General features: G+C 56.5%; 5 protein-coding genes across 5 annotated transcripts in view; 1 reads left to right on the plus strand and 4 right to left on the minus strand.

Moving 5' to 3' along the window:
• Positions 1-848, minus strand: part of QBC33DRAFT_565829 (uncharacterized protein) — a 2,316-nt gene extending 1,468 nt beyond the window's left edge. Inside the window, exons 1-2 of the mRNA XM_060430433.1 lie at positions 375-848; positions 105-321 (exon numbers count right to left, since the gene is read on the minus strand). Coding sequence (XP_060287893.1) covers positions 105-321; positions 375-393 — 236 coding nt within the window. The 5' untranslated portion in view covers positions 394-848. The remainder of the gene's footprint in view (positions 1-104; positions 322-374) is intronic.
• On the minus strand, positions 662-1,920 carry QBC33DRAFT_524423 (uncharacterized protein). Its single transcript, XM_060426731.1, has 3 exons — positions 1,693-1,920; positions 1,181-1,580; positions 662-1,072 (listed from the first exon to the last, which is right to left on the minus strand). Exons 2-3 carry the CDS (start codon positions 1,557-1,559, stop codon positions 1,035-1,037), a joined length of 417 nt encoding a protein of 138 aa, XP_060287894.1. The 5' UTR covers positions 1,560-1,580; positions 1,693-1,920; the 3' UTR covers positions 662-1,034.
• Positions 1,788-15,327, minus strand: QBC33DRAFT_161531 (dynein heavy chain, cytoplasmic). The gene is made up of 3 exons (XM_060422243.1): positions 14,944-15,327; positions 2,554-14,849; positions 1,788-2,477 (listed from the first exon to the last, which is right to left on the minus strand). Exons 1-3 carry the CDS (start codon positions 15,233-15,235, stop codon positions 2,016-2,018), a joined length of 13,050 nt encoding a protein of 4,349 aa, XP_060287895.1. The 5' UTR covers positions 15,236-15,327; the 3' UTR covers positions 1,788-2,015.
• An 806-nt stretch (positions 15,328-16,133) lies between these two features.
• Positions 16,134-18,122, minus strand: QBC33DRAFT_161743 (uncharacterized protein). Its single transcript, XM_060422245.1, has 2 exons — positions 16,790-18,122; positions 16,134-16,732 (listed from the first exon to the last, which is right to left on the minus strand). The coding sequence occupies exons 1-2, from the start codon at positions 18,012-18,014 to the stop codon at positions 16,317-16,319; spliced, it is 1,641 nt and encodes a 546-aa protein (XP_060287896.1). The 5' UTR covers positions 18,015-18,122; the 3' UTR covers positions 16,134-16,316.
• A 399-nt stretch (positions 18,123-18,521) lies between these two features.
• On the plus strand, positions 18,522-20,348 carry QBC33DRAFT_161782 (uncharacterized protein). Its single transcript, XM_060422246.1, has 3 exons — positions 18,522-19,834; positions 19,948-20,062; positions 20,126-20,348. The coding sequence occupies exons 1-3, from the start codon at positions 18,962-18,964 to the stop codon at positions 20,206-20,208; spliced, it is 1,071 nt and encodes a 356-aa protein (XP_060287897.1). The 5' UTR covers positions 18,522-18,961; the 3' UTR covers positions 20,209-20,348.
• The last annotated feature ends 137 nt before the right edge of the window (positions 20,349-20,485 follow it).

The following is a 20,485-nucleotide window of genomic DNA, read 5'->3' on the forward strand; positions in this document are numbered from 1 at the left end:
CCCCCCCCCCGGCCCGCCCCCCCCCCCGCCCCCCCCCGCCCGCCCCCCGCGCCCCCCCCCCCCCCGCCCCCCCCCCCCCCCCCCCCCCCCCCCCCCCAACTCACCAGTAGATCGACGCGATGATATGGTTCAGCGTAAAGCCCGTAGGATACATGTGATTCTGATCCCATATCCTCCTGCGAGCGTGGTGCCCGTCATGGGGACGGTGGAAGGTATAGTAGACCGAGGCGATAACGGACAACAGCCATGTCACGATAGTCAGGACCTTGTACGTGATGATCCTGTTCCTACTGTACGATTCCCTCTTCGAAAAGGGGTTGACTAGACAAAATACGTCAGCATTGAAGAGGCCCCGGAAAGTCCGGTATACCTACTCTGATTCAAGCGGTCCATCTTTGGCAGGGTTTCTAAGGCTCCTTGGTTGGAAAGTTTGCAAGAAGTGCTTGATGTTGTCTGGCCGAGAGTCAATTGGTCTTCCACGGGAGGGTAATCTGGTTATGTATGGTCTACCAAGAGAGTCAGGGAGGCAGAGCCGTGTTGGTGGGTGACGTTTTGTGGGGGAGTGATTTACGGCCTGCTGATGCCTGCTTGCAGAGGGGCCTCTTTTAAGCGGTCGATCCTGAAGACAAACTAGTCTGCCCCGGCCAGCCCAGAATCAGATGTGCAAGAACCCTGGCTGGATCTTCGATGCAAGTGGGCGCTTGTCAGCTACGGAGGTACCTAGTCTAGGCCAAGCCATCGCCAACCAGGTCCTTGTTCACTCATACCCATCATACGAGGAAGTGGTCATCATCCCCTTCTCCACATTCCAAACTCGTTACACCACTTGATTCTTCAGACTATTCGTGAGGGAACTTGGATGAATCGAACCACAGACAGTCACGGCTATGCACGCATTGGGATGCGGGGTGGGTTTCGGCTGGAATGCAAAGCTGCAATCCGCTGCAGTCATTGGCTAGGGGCTTGACCTCCGTCGATGGAGTGTCGTCATCGGGCGGCGAGTTCACGACGCACCTCCTACACCTATATGGACGCTAACGATGTCGTCGTCCATGCTTTCTCTTGAGGCTAGGTAAGTACCGGTCTTAGTGGGCCCCCATATCGAACGCCGTTAGCAACCGGGATCTAAGACAAGTCAGTACGGGCTACGGGCTCTAGAGTATCAGACTGACCTCTGCAGTGACTCGTCTTGCATATATAGGACACCCATTCAGGCAAAACCGGAGATGTGCTGAAGGATCGGATCCTTGGCTTTCTTCTCCTCTTTCCAATTCTCCTCGGCCGGTGCACAGAGAAGCTTGGCGTTGAAGCCAACAAGGTGTGACGGAGCTGCGGGGCAGGGGCGGCATGTCACCTGGACAGACGCCGCATCTCAAACCAGCCCGATTCCCCCTCCTCACTTCCCCTATTTCTTGCCTCCTTCTCCGCCATGCTGGCCAATGGCTGAAGCCCCGGGATTCCTTGGCGCTTTGCTGGGATGCAGCGACGCAGCCGAGTCCGGTGCCTATATGTATACAGTAAATGACAAACCAACCGCCAGGCTTATGTCGTGCATGCATATTGTTGTCCTTGCCTGCCGAGTAAGAGGCCCTCTGTCTGGTTAATAACCCTCACAGTGGTAGCAGAATATCGATCCCCTTGGGAACCCTCGTTTGAACAGCTTAATACAATAGTAACTAATCTTGAATAAAGACATAGAAGAACCAATCTGAACCAATGTCTGCTTTGGGAGGGGTATCAGTGATGAGAAGATTGACCGTGCGATCGCCCATAACGGGATGAAGCCAAAATCCGTGAAAGCCGCCCTGAATGTTGCGCCGGTCGCGGTAGAATCCCTAGCTCTAGAAATGGACACAACAAGAAAAGAAAGAAGAGAGAAAAAGAAGGCAGCAGGCCTGCTGCCCAGGCTTTAAAAATGACACAGACAAGGCAAACACATATGCTCTTCTCACTCTCATATACGCCACGTCGATCATGTCCTGTTCCCAAGCTCATCATGCTCAACCAGAAAACAATCAGGCGGATACCTCCGTCACCAACTGCTCGCCCTCGTCCAAAAGATCCGTAACCTTCTTTAGGTTCCCGATCAAGCTCCGCCCGAGCCCGACCAGCAGCAGCTTCTCCGCGTTGGCGGGCAGGCCCAGGTAGGTGGGCGGCTCGCGCTCCGGCAGCTTGTGGATCCAGCCCATAAACTCCTGCATCGACGTCCCCGACGGCACGACGAGGTCCTGGCCATCCCCCTCGCCCTGGACACCCTGGACGAGCTTGTGCCCGATGTCGTAGGCCGACGGCGTGAGGAAGGTGCGCACCAGCTGGTCCAGCACCTTGAAGTCGCCCTCGTCGTCGATCTTGCCGCCGTAGGTCTCCGTGACAAGGCAGCGTATCATCTCCCACGGTATGTTCTGGGGTGCGATGTTGGACCGGTTCTGGGCCGCCGTGTCGACCCACGTGTCGATTACAAAGGCAGAGCACTCATACTAGGGGGCAAAGGGTTAGTTTGGGAGACCGAAGGGAAGATAGAGAGAGGGGGGAGGGGGGGACTCGGCAACTTACATCGGCGTCATTGAACTCCCAGAAGCCCTTCCATCCCAGATTTGGCGCATAGCGGAGCCTTTCCTGGACAACGGCGTGCAGGAACGACAACAGAAGATACAGCCTCGCGCGTTCGACCGGGCTCTTGCCAGACCGCGTCGACAGCGAAGACATTGAGTCCTTCATGTTGGCCCTGACACCCGCAGGTTGCTCGTACATCAAGACGCGAGACGCGCGGAGAAGGTTGACTGGAATCTTGTTGCTGGCCTCCATGGACAGGAACAGCCTGAAGTCGGCGTGGGGATTGAGCGAGTCCATGCGCTTCTCGAGACTCTGAAGCCAAGTCGGCGCCAGATGCACGTTCTTGACAAGGACCCATGATCCCGTCTGGGCTGCGTTGCTGATCGCCTTGTCCGCGCTGGCGAGTCCTTCGTTGGAGCCCATGGCAATGTTGGTGCACCTAACCCGCATGCGTTCGACGAGGCCGTCGACCTTGTACGAGGCATCGAACCCGGGGCTGGACACCAGTGCGACTGGCCTGGTGGCCGAGACTTGAGTAACCGTCTCTTTCAGGTCCTCGACGATATCGAACAGCCCGGCTCCGAAGACCTGGGATACGAACCGCTCAGCTGTTGGTACGAACCGGTCGAGACGGAAGAGCTTGACAAGAAGCAAGGACAGAAGGGCACGGTCGTTCGGCTCCGCATCGTCCTCCCAGATCTGAGGCACGAAGTTCTCTGCAAGTTCCTCGGTGAAGAACTTTTGCCAATCGCCCTCGGCGACGCGGTCGAGTCTACCCTTGAGGGCCGGGATCCTCTGAGCTCTGGAGAAAATTTCCTCCTTCGCGTCCTGATCGGTCGAGATGTCCTTCCCTTCAATCTTGTCATCAAGGATGACGTCAAGCAAGGTCCTGTCCATCTTGTATGGAGATGCTTGCACAAGCAGCATGGCGAGGGTGATCCTGTCCTTCTGAAGCAGGCCGAGAGCAGTCCTCTTGAAGGCTGCCACGAATAGATCCCGGACGATGACATCACGGCGGACATTGTGGTTTGTCTCCTGCGCCAGGTTGATGTTGTCGTGTAGCACCGAGTGGAAGATGTCGAGGAAATACTGGAGCGAGAACTGATAGAAGTGGTTGAGATAGTGTAGCTGCTCAAGAACGGCAAACACTGCGCTGCAAGACCGGGCGATAATGTTGTACTGCAGCGTGATCTGGTCAACTTCTGCCATGACACCCTCGGTGTTGCTCATCTTAGCCGATATCTCTGCAGCCTCCGTCTTGAGTGTCTCCAAGGTCTCAATGACGTTATCGTCATCCAGGATGTTTCCACGAGATTCATTGAGAGCCTGGAGAAGGCGCTTCTCGAGCTGCCGTAGGTGGACCTTGAATTCGCCCTGGAGCTTGATGAGATTCGAGCGCCTCTCATCGACATCGGGGCGCTCGGACTTGAGGACGTCGTTGAGTGATTGTGTCTGAAGACTGCTCTGCGTGACGGTGAAGTTGACAAAGGTGGTGCGACTGCAGATATCCGGAGCAAACGTCGCCGAGGGATCACGGGTCGACAGGTATATCTTGAACGCGGGCGAGAAGTCGATTTGCTGCTTGCCGAGTTGGATCAGGACACGACCACCAGTCTTCTGGTACTCCTTATTGAGGACGTGGTTGAGGATTGGGTCGAGGTGCTCTGCATCCTGGATGAGGATGGGATTGCCAAAACGCAGAGAACTCTCGAGCTGTTTCGTGAAGGAGTCGTCGAGGAAACTCGTGACCGTGAGGCGCCGATCCTTGCACTCTTTCTGCAGGAACTCGGTAACCCGGCCAGACGGATCGATGATGAGAGGATACCGGTTGAACCGCTTGAGGACGATCGCATTCTCCGTGCACAGGTCGTCGACCGGGAGGGAGTTCTCTTGCCAGCCGAGGCGTTCATCTGCCGTGGACAGGTATTCTGTCATCGGGTTGTGTTGCTTGAAGTTGACACCGGACAGGTGAAGCTGATGCAACCAGTCCTCCATCATCGACTTTCGGAACGTCTGGTCGTATAGGCCACTGTAGGCCAGGAAGGCAGCAGCTACCAAGACGTCGCCAACGAGCGTGCTGATCTGGGTTTCGAAGGATTTGCTCCCTTCCTCCCAGCGCGTCCTCTCGGATGATAGACTGTCGAGGAGCTTGACGCTCCTGTCGACCTTGAATTGGACCCTGGACATTTCCGACTTGATGGCTTGCGTCTCGCTGATGAGGGCTGCGTATTCGGTCTTGTAGGTGGCGATGCTGGCCTCGAGGTTGTTGATCGTGTTCTCGACAGCCTTGGCTTCGGCCTTCGTCTGGAGAGCTTGTTCCTCAAGCAGGTTGACCTCCTCCCTCAGTGGGCCGACACGGTCAAGGATCTCGGCATAGCTGACCTGAGCCTCGACCCACTGGACAAGAGGACCGCAGGCCTTGCTGGCACGGTTGACCCTCTCGAACGTGAACTCGGGATTGGCCAAGAACTCGTTCCGCATCTTGATCCGGAGGGTCTTTGTCATCTGCTTCTCGTTGTTGAAGTTGATGATGCTGGCGATGAAATCGTCTCGCCGGACAACAGCCTGGATGTTCTTCCAGTCGGCGACTTTGTGGCCGAGGAGAGTGCAGACTGAGTCCAGCGCCAGCCTGACACCCTGTGGCGGAGAGCTCATGGAACGCACCTCGGTGAGGTGCTGCCGCTTGATGTTGCTGACCGACGCCTTGGCTTCCTCGACGGCCGGTTCTGCTCTCGCCAGATCCTGCAACACGATCTTCCTCCGAGACGCAACTTCGGCTTCCTGCTTCTCAAGCGCGACTTGGATCTCGAGTGACGTGTTCTTGCGCTGCTCGGCCTCCCGCTGGTCGGCAACCATGCGCTGCAGCTTCTCGTTCGCCTCGGCGTCCTTCTGCTCCAGCTGCGCCTTCTTCTCGGCGAGGCTGACGCGCAGGTCGCGCACCTTGTCCACCGTGTCTCGCAGCTTCTCCAGACCGACGTTGAGATGGCGCTGCTGCTCCTCAAGATCCTCGCGCTTCTCGTTATAGAGCTTGACATACTGGGCGACGAAGTCGAGGAAGTGGCGGGGCGTGAGGAAGGTGACCTTGCCCTGCTGCTTGAGCAGTTTGGCGTTGAAGTGCTGCAGAGAGTAGTGGATGTAGACCATGGAATTGACAACCGTCTCCCGGTGCGAAGGGGGCAGGTTGAGGCCGCGATAGGCCACAGGAATGGTATCCGGGGCCTGGAAGTTGGGCCGATCAAGATCAACCGAGTGCGTCAGCTCGTGAGCGACCTGGAACAGAGCCTGGTCGGACCAGTCTCCGAACCAGTTGAGCACGCATCGGTTGAACAGCGCAGGGCTGGTAGCTGCCTTCGAAGATAGGCCATCCTCGGGCGGGTTCATGGTGAACACCACGTGGAGGTTCTTGACGATCTGCTGGGTGAACCACTTGTATAGCTCCTCTTGAGAGTCCAGGAGAAGGCCTTGCCTCTGGGCCCCTTCTTTGCAAGCCGTCATCAACGCTGCCAGGTCGTCTCCCTCGAACAGACCAGGGACCTCGGCGTTGGCGAGGAGGGTATTCATCCTCTCCAAGAAGCCGGAATCGAGTACGTTAGACTCGTCCATGATAAAGCAGATCTTCTCGCCCTTGCAGCCGCAGCGTCGGAGGACCTCTCTCAGGTCCTCGTCAAAGTCCTCGGCCGAGTACTTGCCGTGGACCTTGATCTGGAAGACCCTCAGGCCGTTCATCCACGCCACGAAGCGCGATAGAGTGGTCTTGCCGCTGCCACTGACACCGATGAGGATCAGATGACCCTGAGGCTGTCTGAAGACACGATCGATGCGCAGCACATGCTCCAAGACGTCGTTGAAGAGGATAAGCGGCACGTCGACCTCCTCCTCGCAGAAAGTCTTGAGGCGAGCCTTGACGAAGTCTCGGAGTTGCTCACGATCAACCGGGACGTAGTGTTTCGACAACCAGTTGGAGAACAGGATCGGTCCTCCAAGTGCTTTCTCCTCATCGATGGTGGGGAACAGGTCGACGGCGATTCTGTGCACTGTCTCGTCCGTCCACTTGCGTTCGTCCTCGGCAACGAGACGATCCTGGAAGAGGCGTAAGGCTTCGTGCGCCCAGATGCGGATGAGACCCTCAATGGACAAGGTCTCGAGGGGACGAATGGCCTCGTATATACCGCGCACCCATCTGGTCAGCTCACGAGGACTGTAGACGTAGTGGGGCTGGATCTTGGGGGTGAATCGCTGCTGGGACTCGAGGTAGAGGCGGACCATTGCCTGTGTGAGTGGTTCTGCGTAGCCACGGAGGGAGGGAATGATCTTCAGCACTGCCGAGTTGAAGGTGCCGTAGATCTGGAGAAGGGACAGCTCGCCAGGGTAGTCGACCATGATGAGCGGAGCGTGTCGAAGGAAACGAGCACCCATAGGGGTTCGTCCGGCGTCGGTCGGCGGGTTGCAAGCACCGACGAACTGGATCCGATCGAGAGTAACCCAGGACTTGTCAGAGGTCCTCCAGAACCCGTTGTGCTCCACGAGCTGGCGGAGGAACGATATGGCTCGCTGGGTCCCATACTTGTCCGGAGCCGGCAGGTTAATCTCGTCGCAGAAGATGACAAGCCAGCGACCGATCTGGGTTGGCGAAAGTATCACCCCGTTCAGGGTCTTCTTGTACTCGCAGTACTGCTCAAACGTCTTGATAAGGAGGTCTGGCGTCGTTGCACTGGAGAAGTTGAGGCCGACTACTTCCATGTTGGGAAGCTTGCGGAGTGCGCTGAAGAGGGTCATTGTTTTACCCGAACCAGGAGGACCGCACAGGAGCAGTGGCTTGTGTTCGGCGAGCCATGAGTACAGGACATCCTCATGACGGACCGTGTCCAGCGTCGGGATGACCACATCGGTCTGCGTGATGGAATGGGTGTTAACCTCCACCGTTGGGACCTGATTCTGCCAGGGCGTCCAGTCCGTTCGTGGTAGAGACACGTCAAAGTCGATAAGGGAGCTGGTCCCATCAAGGGGAGGAGAGCCAAAGGTGGCCAGTCCGGCAAGGCTGTCGCCAAATGCCTTGCGGTCCAGCAGCGGGCAGTCGCCAGTCAAGGCCCAGACCAGCGCCGAGAGTAGCTTCTTCGAAATGTAGGCCTCGACCTGTTCCGCCTCGAGCGGGAAGTCTGCGTGCTGGGTGTTGTACTCGATCACATCCCTGACCGCCTTGTTCAACAGCGAGAACAGCGTGTTCAGGACGCGAGCCACCGTGTACTCCATAATGTGCCGATAGCCTCTGGCCTGCTCCAGAGCAGCCAGGATGAGATCATCCGTGGTGAGATAGGTCTTGAGGAGATCCGCCGCGTGAACTTGAGCCGCCAGAGCCTTGGCGGAACTCTGGCCGGTGGAGACGGCGTCTTCGTCCAGGTCCTCGAATGCCACGGATCGGAGAGTCTCTAAGTAGTTTTCGACCATCATGCTCGGCGTCACGGTATCCTCGCTGAACCATACCATTCCGCATCGACTGACCGTGGCAAGAGTGGCGTACTTCAGGTTCTCGACTTCGAACATGATGCGGACGTTCGGAGGAAGGTTGAGACGCTCACCGTTGGGCAGGGTGAGGAGTTTGTTGTCATCGAGGACACTGTTCAGGTTTTCAACCCATTCGGGGTCGACATCGCCGTCGAACACGATCCAATGCCGCTTCGAGTCCTCGCCCCGAAGATTGTCGATGATCTTGCGAAGGATGCTGGTGAACAAGCCGTCCGTCCACTCACGAGTCGTCGAGTCCAGGTTGCCATAGAGGGCTTCCTTTGACATGACCTTGGAGTCGATCACGTGCGAGACGCCCTCGACACCCTCGACACGCTGGAGGGCATCGAGGAGGAGCCGCCAGGCAGCAGATTTTCCGGAACCCGAATTACCGACCATCATGACACCGTGGTGAATGTTCTGGATCTGGTAGAGTTGGAGGATCTTGGTCATCCAGGTGTCATTGACGACGAGCTGCCTTTCCGCCGCCAGGTGGCGGATCGCCTCCTGCAGCTTGGCCAAACTTGCCGGCACATATTGGATGCCTGGGAAGCAAACTTCCTCGATGTCCACCATGATATCAACGTCCGACTTAATCAGCTTGGGAGCGATGGTCTCCCTGATGCTCTGGACGATGATCTCTGGTTCCACAACTTCTTCGGCACCTAGACCACCATCGCTGCCGGTAAGTCTGGCACGCTTCAAGCCGCCCGAGCTCACGAGCACGCTCTTCAACGCTCGGAGACCAAAGTCGTAATGTGCCTGCTTGGAGAGCTTCGCCGCGCACTGGTCGAAGAAAGGCACGGTCTGCTTCGAGAGTTGTTTTGCCTGGTTGAAGCCCTGGGAGTAGAGCATGACCTCGGCAATGAGTTCCTTGTCTGGCTTGGACATGGCCACACTGCGGAAAAGCTTCTTGAGATTGTCGGGCAAGTTGGAACGACCAGCATAGCCGGGGTTCATGGTGATGAAGATGCCCGTGTTGGCGTTCACGCGGAGCTGTCGGCCGACGAGCTCGATCTGGGATGTCTCGTCCTCGGCACCCTGTTTCAGACCAAGCTGGATATTCTGGATCTGTTGCGACACCGCAGACAGGATCCTCTCCTCGAGACGGTTGAACTCGTCGAAGCAGCCCCACGCACCAACCTGACAGATGCCCAGGAAAATGCGGCCCATGGCCTGGAAGTCGAAAGTGTCGTCGCAGCAAAAGACAAGGGTGAACCGCCCGAGCTGGACACCCAGTGCCTTGACTGATTCCGTCTTGCCTGTTCCGGCCGGCCCGTATGGGGAGCCTCCAAGACGCTGGCAGAGACCCTGAGTGAGTGTGAGGAAGCATCGGTCTGTGAGCGGAGTCCTAACGAGCCTGTCGGGGACACCGAGATACTCGAAGCCGTAGTTGAGCTTCGCGTTCGCCATCTTGATATGCAGGCGCTGCGGGTAGTCGCCCTCCGGCGTGTAGACATAGCGCATCTGGAGCAGCCACATGTAATGGGTGGGGGAGCTGGCGTTGAGATTGATGAGCCTCTCGATAACGTCCCGTTGGTGGACGCATTCCGTGATCAGCTGCTCGCACTTCTTCCTCAGGAGGATTTCAAGGTCGCCCAGCACGGTGCTGGCAAGCAGGCGCAGCACCTGCACTTCACGATCGAAGAGGGACTGCAGTGTCTTTCCTCCCTCGGCGAGGGACTGGTCCACCGCCGTGGTCCACACGACCTGGGTGGCCAAGACGACAATCTGACTCGGGTAGGCAGCCATGAATTCGTTCAGGGCAGATTGATCGACCAGCTCGCTCGAGAATATCGGCGTGTACTGATCGACAGCCTCGGCGAGCAACTCCGCCAGTGTTGCCTTCATTCCTGTCTCCAGCAGCGCAAGCCAGTCGTTGATTCGGGGCGTCTTGATGAGGTTGATATCCTTCTTCAGCCGAACGAGCTCGCCCTCCTTTGACGTGAAGCCCGAGATGATGGATTCCTCGTCCATGACAAGGCCGCATAGTCCAGCGAACATCTTCTTGAAGTGCTTGGCAATTCGAAGCGTATCATTGCTGTTGCCTATCATCTCGAGCAGGTCTTCGTCGCCCACGAAGTAGAAGCGCGGGAACGAGACACGCTCCTTCTCGAGGTATTCTCCGAGAGCCTTCTGGATCTTGTTCAGGAGCTCTGCAAGCCGCTCAAGCGACTTCTGAACATTCGGGATGTTCAGGACGTCCAGGACGTAGGGCTGCTTGTATACCTTCTTCATCACGGCGTAGAACTCGCTGTTGATGTTCTGGAAACGCGAGGATTCGATGGGAAGGAGGTGCTTGATGTCGGCGTTGCCGGTGAAAACGCCTTCCAGATAGACCCACTGGCGCTGGACGTCGATCCAGACGTCGAAGAGAACGTGGACACGGTTCAGCTTATCCTCCCATGCGGCGGCTTCTTCCTCGAATTCCTTGTAGTACGGCGAGTGCCTCATGGCCTGCAGCGAGTTGAGGTTCTCACTACACTTTGCGAAGAGGTCGTCCCAGCCTCGGATCAGGCGGCACTTGCTCTGGTAGTTGACAAGTTCAAGGTTATAGCTGGTCCAGGTTTCGCGGACCTGCTTCAGGAACTCTTCGAGCGCCATCTCCCCTTGTGCTTGAGCGATGATATCCTTGATGGTGACCTCGGTGGCGACAAGGTTGAGATCCCAAACGTCTCCAAGGGTCATGGAGACAGGCGAGTAGCGCTTTCCCGGCTTGATCTCCTTGTAGATCTTGGCCCAGTGTCGATCACGGACCGCCTCAGACTTGAGGTCTCCCAGCATCGGGTTGACCTTCAGATATTGCCGGAGGATGTTCTGGATATGCTCGAAGGCGGCATACTGGCGCATCCGGCTGGGCATTTCCTTGGTCATCTTGATGAGATTGTCGATCGACGCCCGGATCTTCCTTGGCTGGACACTATTCCATAGCATCTCTCGGAGCTCGTTCAAGTTCTTCCAGATGGTGGACAGGGAGGACCAGACTGATTTGAAGTCCTGAACCTCCTCGAGTATGACATTCAGTGAGCTGTCGGGGGTGGCGGGAAGATCGAGAGCCTCCTTGGCCTTGGCGACCAGCAGCGACTCGTCCTGGAGCTTGGTGATCCTAGACTCGAAGGTAGAAAGGGTTGCGGATGCTATATCAGGGGCGATAGTGCCGGACACTGGCTTCTCGTCGTTCCACTGGCTCGCGATCTCGGTGATCTTGTCGATAACCAACTTGTCCTGGGTGATGATTTTGGCCCGCAGGGCATCTGTCTGGTCCTCTACAATCTTTGCCTTCCGCGCAAGTAGCTCGTTCAGCGCCCCCCACATGCCGTCCACCTGCTCGGCATGCAGCCAGTCATTCGGGAACTGGTATCGCTGCCTCACGAGCGTCGATTCTCCTTGCCTAAAAGTCTCGACCTCGGGGGCCCAGAGCTTCACCTGCCGCTTGCAGTTCTGGACAACGGTGATAAATTGCACGGCCTCGGCCGTCGAATTGCCCGCCATGCCCTGGCCCTCGAGGTCCTTGCGAGCCTTCTCGATCTCTGCGCAGACTTCTCGCATCCGCGTTCCCAATCGGCCGGCAAACTTGACGAGAATGTCGTGTTGCCACTGGTCGTACTTGGAGTTCACCTTGGTCTGAACTTGGTCGTAATCGATGGTGATGTGGCCGAATGAGCGCGAAACCTCGGTGGTATCAAATGTCTGACGCGTCTTCCTGAGTTCCTGCAGGAGCTGGAGCCAGTTGGATAGCTTGTCGCCGAGCTCGTTGTACACCTTCTCCGACTGCAGGTCCCAGAGGGACTGGAACTGGAGCCATTTGTCGACGTATCCTCCAATCTCCCGAAGTTTCTTCTCGACCGATCTCTGGACTCGGGCAAGGGCCTCGGTGCACTCGCCTGGCAAGTCGTCGAACCGGGGCTCGTCTTGGGCTGTCGTGCTCAGGGTCATCTGGTATCGGCCGGCCTTGATCCTCTTCAGATTGCAGACGACGCCCAGCCACTCCTGCAGCTGGAAGTACCAACTCGCCCGTGCAAACTCCAGGGGGGGGTCGAGGTAGATGACCTGGTTGCGCATCGTGATTTCATGGACGAGCCTCCCTATCACGGGGATGTCCGACTGTGCAGCCCCGGCATTCTCGATGGCCCGTTTACGGTCGTTGGAGCTCTCCGGTTGTTCGTCCTCGAAGGCCTTAATCCAGGACTGGGTGGAATGTTGGAGGCGGGAGAGGAGTATCGACTTCAGTTGCCGGTTCATGCCCTCAACCCAGAAACCAAGATTGACGTATTGCTCCAGGTTGAGCTGGTCTACCGCCTTTTGAATGGTCTCGAGGCGTGACTCGAAAGCCGCCACTTCGTAGGGACAGGTGTTGAGTTCCAATAGCGCTTTCTGGATGGTTGTATGAATGGAGGCTAGAGTGGCCGCCTTGGTCTGGAGGAGCGAGACCGAGGCCGCAAATTCCCGAACGAAAAGGACGTGCTTGCTCTCGCCTCCTTTCCCCTGAGCATAGTCGAGGTTGCTGCCGTTGGCTAGATATGGTGCCGTCTTGAAATGAAGCTCATAGGTGTTGACAAATGACTCCCATTGCAGGGGCAATCCCTTCGCGACAAGCCCGTGCACCTCGTTCCGGTGCCCGCTCAAGAGGACGGCAACATCGGTCATTTCCGAGATCTGTCGGTTGGTTTGTGCCAACGTCCTGACACTCTCCATGAGGCTGACGGCAAAGGGGTAGACCCTCTTGGCCTCCTTCGACACGTTGTTGACCGAATGCGGCACAGCGTAGTTGAGCCAGAGAAGATTCCGCGTCTCCTTGAAGAGAGCGATGACTTGCGGATCAAAGTTGACGACAAGCTCGAGGGCATTGCCGGCTGAGCGGACCTTGTGGATGCTGAAGAGAAGCCCGGATATGGAGATCTTCTTCCGCTGGACGTCGTGAAGCCAGGCCTCGAAGATGGGTCGGGTATCTAGCTTCTTACGGAAGAGGCTGCTCTCGCTCTGGAGTTTCTGGCCTTCGGCGTGGAGGGCCCAATCTGCACCCAGGACGTCCTCCACTTTCTTCATGTAACCGTCCAGCTGGCGCTCAATCTGGCGAGCCCAGACGATGCCACCGGCGACGGGGGGCAAGTCATGGAGCTGAGCCATGGCATGGGCTTCCGAGTGGCCGTACTGTTGCTTGAAGCGCTCATGGAGTCCGGTGATGGCAGTCTTCACGTTCTCGATGAGCTGCGTCTGATACTCTGCAATGGCACCCCGGATCTTGGGTCGGACAAAGAGGGCGTTGAATTTGGAGAAGACACGGAACATCTCGTTGGCGTTCTTTGCCGTCGCCAACCGATCTCTTAGCCGTGCGATGATGGAGTTTTCGACGCGCGAGGTCCTCTCGTTGTAGATGTTCTCGACCTTCACCCACCGCTGTGTGCCTTCGGTAGAGACGTCGAGGAGGTCTACATTCTTGAGAGCCTCCCACGCCTGCCTTACCTCCTCAACAGCATCGACGTCGCCCATCTCTTCCACCACGACAGCACCGCTACTAGCAGTGCCATCGGCGATACCGCTAACTGTGGCCTTGGGTCCGAGCACATTGACGATGGTCCGCTGGAGTTGCTCATGGTTGTCCCGGAAGTTGCCAACGTACTTCAGACGCGCCTGCAACTCGCCATGCTTGGAGTTGATCTTGATGGGGATAAACCTCTCGTTCCTGCGGCGTGTTACCTCACGAGCAACGTTTGTGAACTCCTTCACGTTCTCGTCCCAGGTCTTGAAGATGTCGCTGGCCTGTTTCATCACACTCTTGAACTCCTGATAGTCGAGTTCCACGAGCTCCGTCCCGGGCAGCAGTCGGTGCAGGACTTCGTCCAGGTCGGCAGAGATGGCCTCCACTAGAGGCAACGCCCTCCGGACCGGATACGGACATATCCGCAGCTTCTTGTTCAGGTGGCTGAAGATCTGGCCGATGGTATCCTGCACCTTGGGCATCGACGTGGCTGACAGCAGCTCATCGAGGGGAAAGTCTCGCATGAGCTGGTTGTATTTCTGCACTTTTTCCATCGCCTCTTTCAGCCCCGTGTCCGCTGTAAAACTGACCGTGGCCTGGAATCGCTTGGCGTGCTTGAGGATCTCCAGGGTCAGCATCACGCCTTCACTCCTCAGCTGTGCCTCGATGCCTTCCAGGGCCGACTCCATGGATAACCAGAAATTGATCTCTTGGTTCGCAGTGCCCGTTGCAGGATCTCTCGTCATCTTCGTTATGACCTGGATGGACTTGATCCAGTTGTTGACTGTTGCCTGTAGATTGTTGAGAAAGCTGCTGTCCTGAAGAAGGGTCGCCGGTATCATGTCGATGGTCGACCTCGCGCCCCGGGACGCAGCTTCTTCGAGGGCATTCTGGACGATGGGGTGAAATGGGAGGGAGACTTCGGGGATCTCAACGTTCTGCTGTAGGTGAGCCAGGCTAAGCTCCAGTTCCGTCCAACGCTTCTTCGTGACGGGAATGCCCGTCTTCGCGTCAACATCAGGGCGACCCCGGGCACCGTTAACCATCTGCTGGCTCTTGGTGCTAGCATCGAAGTACGGCGCGAGGCCATTGTGAAGATAAAGTTGTAGGATCTCATAAGGCGACGCTGTTGGCCCCTGTTCGCTGGATGTCGCAGAGAGGTATGCTGGCCCGGGCAGGTTAAGCATCTGAATCTGGGAGCTTATAGGGACATTAGGGTCAAGGGGTTGCGGCCGCTTCAAGAGCACCAGGAATGCAACGGTTGTCGATATTGAAGACAAGTCGGAGGTTATGGTGAAGGTGTGAAAGGGCGGTTCTAAGAGAGGACCCCATTCGTCAGCATGATAACTACAGTTCAGGGTAGAGACTAGGAATACGGGGTGTAAAGATTAGGGGGATCGATCACATACGATGCTCGGCAGTACCATTCTCAAGCTGGGTTGTTGGAGCTAGAGACTTCTGTATGTACAGGGCTTGGGAGTCGGCAGTAAAGCGGCTACACCGTTGAACTGTGTCGGGGTATGAGGTTTTGGAGAGCAAGCTCCCTGGAGCCTCGAGCTCGTCTCGAGTTGCGCCGAGAGCGGCTTCGAGGAGGGCAGCGAGATGGTCGACGACGCGGGTCGGGTCGAGGGCCGCGAAAGGGGGGCTTGCGGCGCCGTTCGGGCCCGGGCTGGGCGTCTGTGGAGGTGCCACCACATCCATGATGTGTGGTTTGGTGTTCAAATAGGTGCGAGGCTCTACGATGAGCTGGTCGATGTCATTTCTCGGGGTTCGTCGGGATATTTGGGAGACGACGGGATGCCGCAAAGGTATGTACGGGGCAAGAAGAAAGCGCCAAGTTCATCAAATAGAAAAGGAAGGTATTAAATAATCCGGGGGTATCGTTCTATCTGTCGCCGGTCGCTAAACTGGTGTTGGGTGAGCCTTCTAAAGAGTGTTCGATGCAAAGAAGGAAAGATAGATTAGGTAGGTACGTATGTAGGTAGAGGCCAGGAGTGGTGTTGACTTAGCAATTTCTCCCCAGTTTTACGCGACCCTTGTCGCGACAGCCAGCATGTGTCAGGGGGTGCAGACCCACAGGGATGAATTCTGATTGGGCCACGGCTTTATAGAGGATAAGGAGACGGGACAAGTCTTGGCTTTTCAGGGCCATTAGTCTATATTTTTTACATAAGCTCACAGCAGGTTGTCTTCAGCAAAAATAAATAAAATAAGAAGAAAAAAGGGGGGAGAGAGAATGGGGTTAGACAGATAGATGGACAAAGAAAGGTATCACCACCAGGACCACATCACGTATTCTGCCGCCACTTGCTCCACGGTTGCCAAACGCCAGATAGGCTGCGGTCTCCGCCATTGCTTCAGGCTCCAATGGCTTCAAGAACAGAAAACTGTTGACTACGTAGGTAGGCTTCGCTGATCGAGGGACGGACAAATATAGGGGAGATATGAAGAGAGACGATTCATAGCGCCATATCGTCAAGCCATGGCATGTTCATTACCTACGTTATAATCAAACTCGTACGCCTGATTTAAGAGTCCCCGTCCCGCCTCATTTTGCCCTGTTCACTCATACCACTCCAACCCTGCCTCACTGCCCTTGCACTCCCAAGCCAACCTGACCTAGACACAGAACCGACGCCGATGCTTCAATCATCAAAGATCAGACCTTTGTGTAACCTTTTGCCTTTGATCCTACACCATCCCATCCCAATCATGCAGATATGCCGAGCAATGACGGGGCCATAAGCGGGAAGCAAGTCAATGATGACTCCCATTTCCTCCCTCATGGATTGGAGCTGCCAGCCCCGCCGTTTGCTTCGTTGCCATCAGAGAGCCGCTCTCGCTGCATCATGACCCGTTGGTTGCAAATGTCAATAAACATCTCGAACCTTCCAATCTGTTTGTCCTTCTCGCGGAGCTGTTCCTTGAGATCCTCAATCTCCTTCTTGCTCTCATCCCTCACCTTGTCCAGCTCTTCCCGGGCCTTGGCAATCTCGCGGCGGAGATCAGCCCGGATGCGCTCCTCAGCCGAGGGGTGAGGCTTGCTATAGATGGCCGGCCGATTCTCGGCCAGGTCCGTGGCGACCTTTACGGGATTCCGATTAATAGCCGCCCGAGCATTGTAAATGTCTCGCGGGAGCAGACGCACATCGGGATTGTCTGCGTGCAAGATTTCGAGCGTCTGGCTGACCCCGACACCTTGGCGATGGTCAGCCTGGGAGCCGGAGGGGATCGCATTGGAAAGGCATGACATACCTGATTCTTTCAGGGCCTTGACTGCCGCAACCATCTTGCTATCCAGCTTCCTCGCGGCCGGGTGGTGCAGAGGGCTGTCGCTTGGGCCGTGATTGTGCTGCAGATGGGCAGGGTCCGGGCGGTATCGGACAGTCCACTGGGTCCTCTGTTCAATGGCGAAGAAGCCAAACTGACAGTCACACTTCCTCGACGTCGTCTTTCTCTTGCGCACCTCCGGATTGATACGCCGCGGGGGTTTGCCTGCCCGATCACAAACGAAAAGCACCTTCTTCAACCCCGGGACCGTTTTCTTGGATCGACCGATCACGATGGCGTAGCCGACAGATATGCAGTAGCTCAAGACGTGCTTATGGACAGCCTCTAGAGTCGGAAAACTGCCACCCTCAGGAGGAGCAGACATCATGGGTCCCATCGGCTGCCTGGGAATCAAAGCGCCAGCTTCAATCAACTTTGCCTCCAGGGAGCTACCTTCCCCGTCCCCCGACTCATCCTGGCTTCCAACATCCATATCATCATCGTCATGGTGGTTCTCCTGTGCAGGTTCAGCGGCTTCTGGCCGAGGTGGAGTGCGCTGCTGCTTGGATTGCTGAGCCTGCTGGACTTGCTGTACCTGGGGAACCTGCGAGGGTGCGGGCGGCAGGGCCGGTTGCGACTGGGCATGGGGGCTGTCGTTCTGCTGGACGGGCTGGCTCATGGGCTGCTGGCTCATCTGCTGTTGGCTCATGGACGGTTGGCTCATCTGCTGCTGGCTTATCGGCTGCTGCCCAAGGGACTGCTGGCCCATGGGCTGTTGGCTGAGAGGCTGCTGGCTCAACTGCTGGGGATTCATGGGCGGCTGGCTCATAGACTGCTGGTTCAGGGCCTGGTGGAGGTAGCTAAGGGGTTGGTTAGGTTGGGGCTGCATCTGGCGGGGAGCAGCAGCTCGCTGTCGAGGGCCGGGCGGTAGGGCCGGCGGGGCTTGAGGTTGAGGTGGCCTTGGGCCATTCTGGACGCTCGCGACATTGGGGATCTGTGGCGGAGGAGGAGTCGAGAAGAGATGGCCGGGGAAGCTTCCTTGCGAAGGCTGATGAGATGTGTAGGCTTGAGGCTGGTACGGGGATGCGTGCTGCGGAAGTGATGAGGTGGGCTTGTTGGGCGGGTTCGAGTGTTGTGGTGGTGGGAAGCCGCGTCTCAGGCCGCTGACGCCAAAAGCAAGACCGGGATGCTGGCTGTTTGCGGTGGACATGGCCAGAAAAGGAGTAAAGAAAAGAGGTAATAAAACGAACGAGTAGACTGAACTAAAACGCCTATTTTTTTCCTTCCCTCTCTATTCACGGCCCTTGCTGTTCCTCTTAGGCCAAATCGTGGGCGTGTAGATACAAGGATGTGGAGGAGGTGTACGGAGTAGGAGGGAGGTGTGAGAGAGGGGAGTGTGTGGTGTACGCGGATTGATCGGGAGGAGATGTGGGCCAAACACCAGGGGGCCAGGGCAGGGCCAGCCCAGACTAGTGGCAATCTGACGCACGGACCTGCATGTTTGAGAGGCAGCCACAAGTTGAAGGATGGAATGACGGAATTTTGCCAGCCAGGGAGAGATGGAAGTGTACAGCGTAACAAGGGACCTGGAAGTTCCAGGTTACCCGTAGGTAGGTACAAGTACATACAGCACCAGGAGGTTACCGCCAAGGCACGGAGTACATAAAGCCGGCTTTCCCCAGATTTACCATCTGATACTTTCTGTATAAACTCAGGTTGAGAACTTAAATAAATGGTCTTGAGCCCAAGATAGGAGGTACCTTACCTTCTAATGAGCTACGCAGTAGAAGATGGTTCACGTGGACTTCGACATAATTCCAAACTGCGGGTGTCTCCTGAGCAAAGCAAACGCAGCAATGGACTCAGTAAATATTTACAGTTTCTGATGATCCCGTTTCGGGTGGCTTGACGAGAAAGGACAGCCTTTCAAAGCTGTACTTCTCAACCTAATCGTGCTCTCTGCAATCGACCTCCAGTCGTCAGCCCTCGAGTCGCCTTCTCTTTTCTCTCACCTACTTCTTCCGCCTTCATCGATGGTAACTGTGAGATAAATTTGCCGCTATACATGAGGTTGCCTTAGAAAGTATCTTCATAGTACCTGGGTACCAGTGAATCGGTCTCTCACCTGTCCCCACCAGCGGGGGCCAGGGTATACACATGCCTAAATACGAGCTCTCTCTCATTCCTGGCGTGCAGGCGGAAATCGACGCCAAATTCCATCCGGAGGCAGAATATGCCGTCCTTCAGCCGCCTGAGTTGGAACAGTGCCATGAAACACCCGAAATCATCTCGTGGTCCCAATGTCTCGGAGCTTCTCAACTGGTCGGGCCTCTCAAACGCCGACATGAGCTAGGCGATCCGACCATGACCGGGGAACACGCCGGACCGGCTCCGGGTCCCGTAGGAAACCCCATAGATTTCTCGCAAGATATCCGGGAAGAGGAGGAAATTGGCTCATCGCACCCACAGGCCCCGCCGCAACGGGCCACAGTACCATTTACATTCCTCTTGTTCCCCCCAGAGATCCGCAACATAATCTACGACATGTCCCTGGAATTGCCGGATTCCCACACACTCTACAGGGACTACAACAGACAGATCGGGAAGTACTACGTCAGGAGGTCGATGAGGGTCGAGGAGGAGTTCCCGGTCTACCACGGCCGACTCCGAACCTCCACCAATCTTACTCCTGTGCCGGGCCATCATGAGGGAGTGCCTCCCGGTCCTCAAGACCCGGAACCTGGTTGTCGACCGCCAGCCGCCGTGACTCCCGGGCGCGAGCCGGCCAAGATGCTCTGCCAGTTCCTCGGCGTCCAGACTCTGCAGAGCCTGCGTTTCCTCGAGGTCCGACTCGCCCTCGGCCACGGAAAGCACGGCAGCGGATGGGTCTGGTCCGAGCTCCTCGTCGAGCTAGTCGCGATCCTGCTCCGGAAGAACGTGTTCGAGAAGCTGCGGTTCGTCATCTCCATGCACAGGCTGAACGAGCGCCATCTCTGGTTCGAGGAAGGCGTGTATCTGGCCATCATCCAAGGACATCTAAGTGAACCGTTTCCACTTGGAATACAGGGAGGGCCTTAAGCATCCTCTCACCCCCCGAACTCCGCCCTGAGTCGGCACCTAGCGCTAACCAACTCGTCGTCCAGATTGCAGATCTCGCCAAAAAGAACCTGACGTTCTGGGCTCCCGGCAAGGTCGAGGTGGAGGTTTGGATGGTCATCCGTGATACTACTTACAAGATAGATCTGTCTAATACAGCTCGTATGCTCACTTCCCCGTCTTATGAGGAAACAAACGTCCCAATTACTGATAATGTCTCGACAGGCTTAAGTCTGGGCGGAGAGACTCGGCATTATCCAGACAAGTACATCTGGCCGGGCTCCTCGAGTTTGTTTGACTTCTTATGATTGCAAGACCATCCAGGGGGGTGTGGTTGGGCGATGTATGAAGATGTAAGCTAACACATCCGGTTTTGTCACGGTGTAGGTGATTGGTTTTTGGGGAGGGAAACGACTTAAAGACTCGCAACCATACCCCATGAGTTATGATAATGCATATTTCTATCCATACTCCCTGGAAGAAGGATGAAAACCCCGTAGTGATCAAGGAGGTCATACAAAACGCCACACCGAGTCATCCACGCGTAACGCCCGCCGTCATAATTCATGACCTCAGTACCATTCA

This window comes from Phialemonium atrogriseum (genome assembly GCF_030411735.1).
Source record: "Phialemonium atrogriseum strain 8032-3 unplaced genomic scaffold QBC33scaffold_2, whole genome shotgun sequence".
NCBI lineage: Eukaryota > Fungi > Ascomycota > Sordariomycetes > Cephalothecales > Cephalothecaceae > Phialemonium > Phialemonium atrogriseum.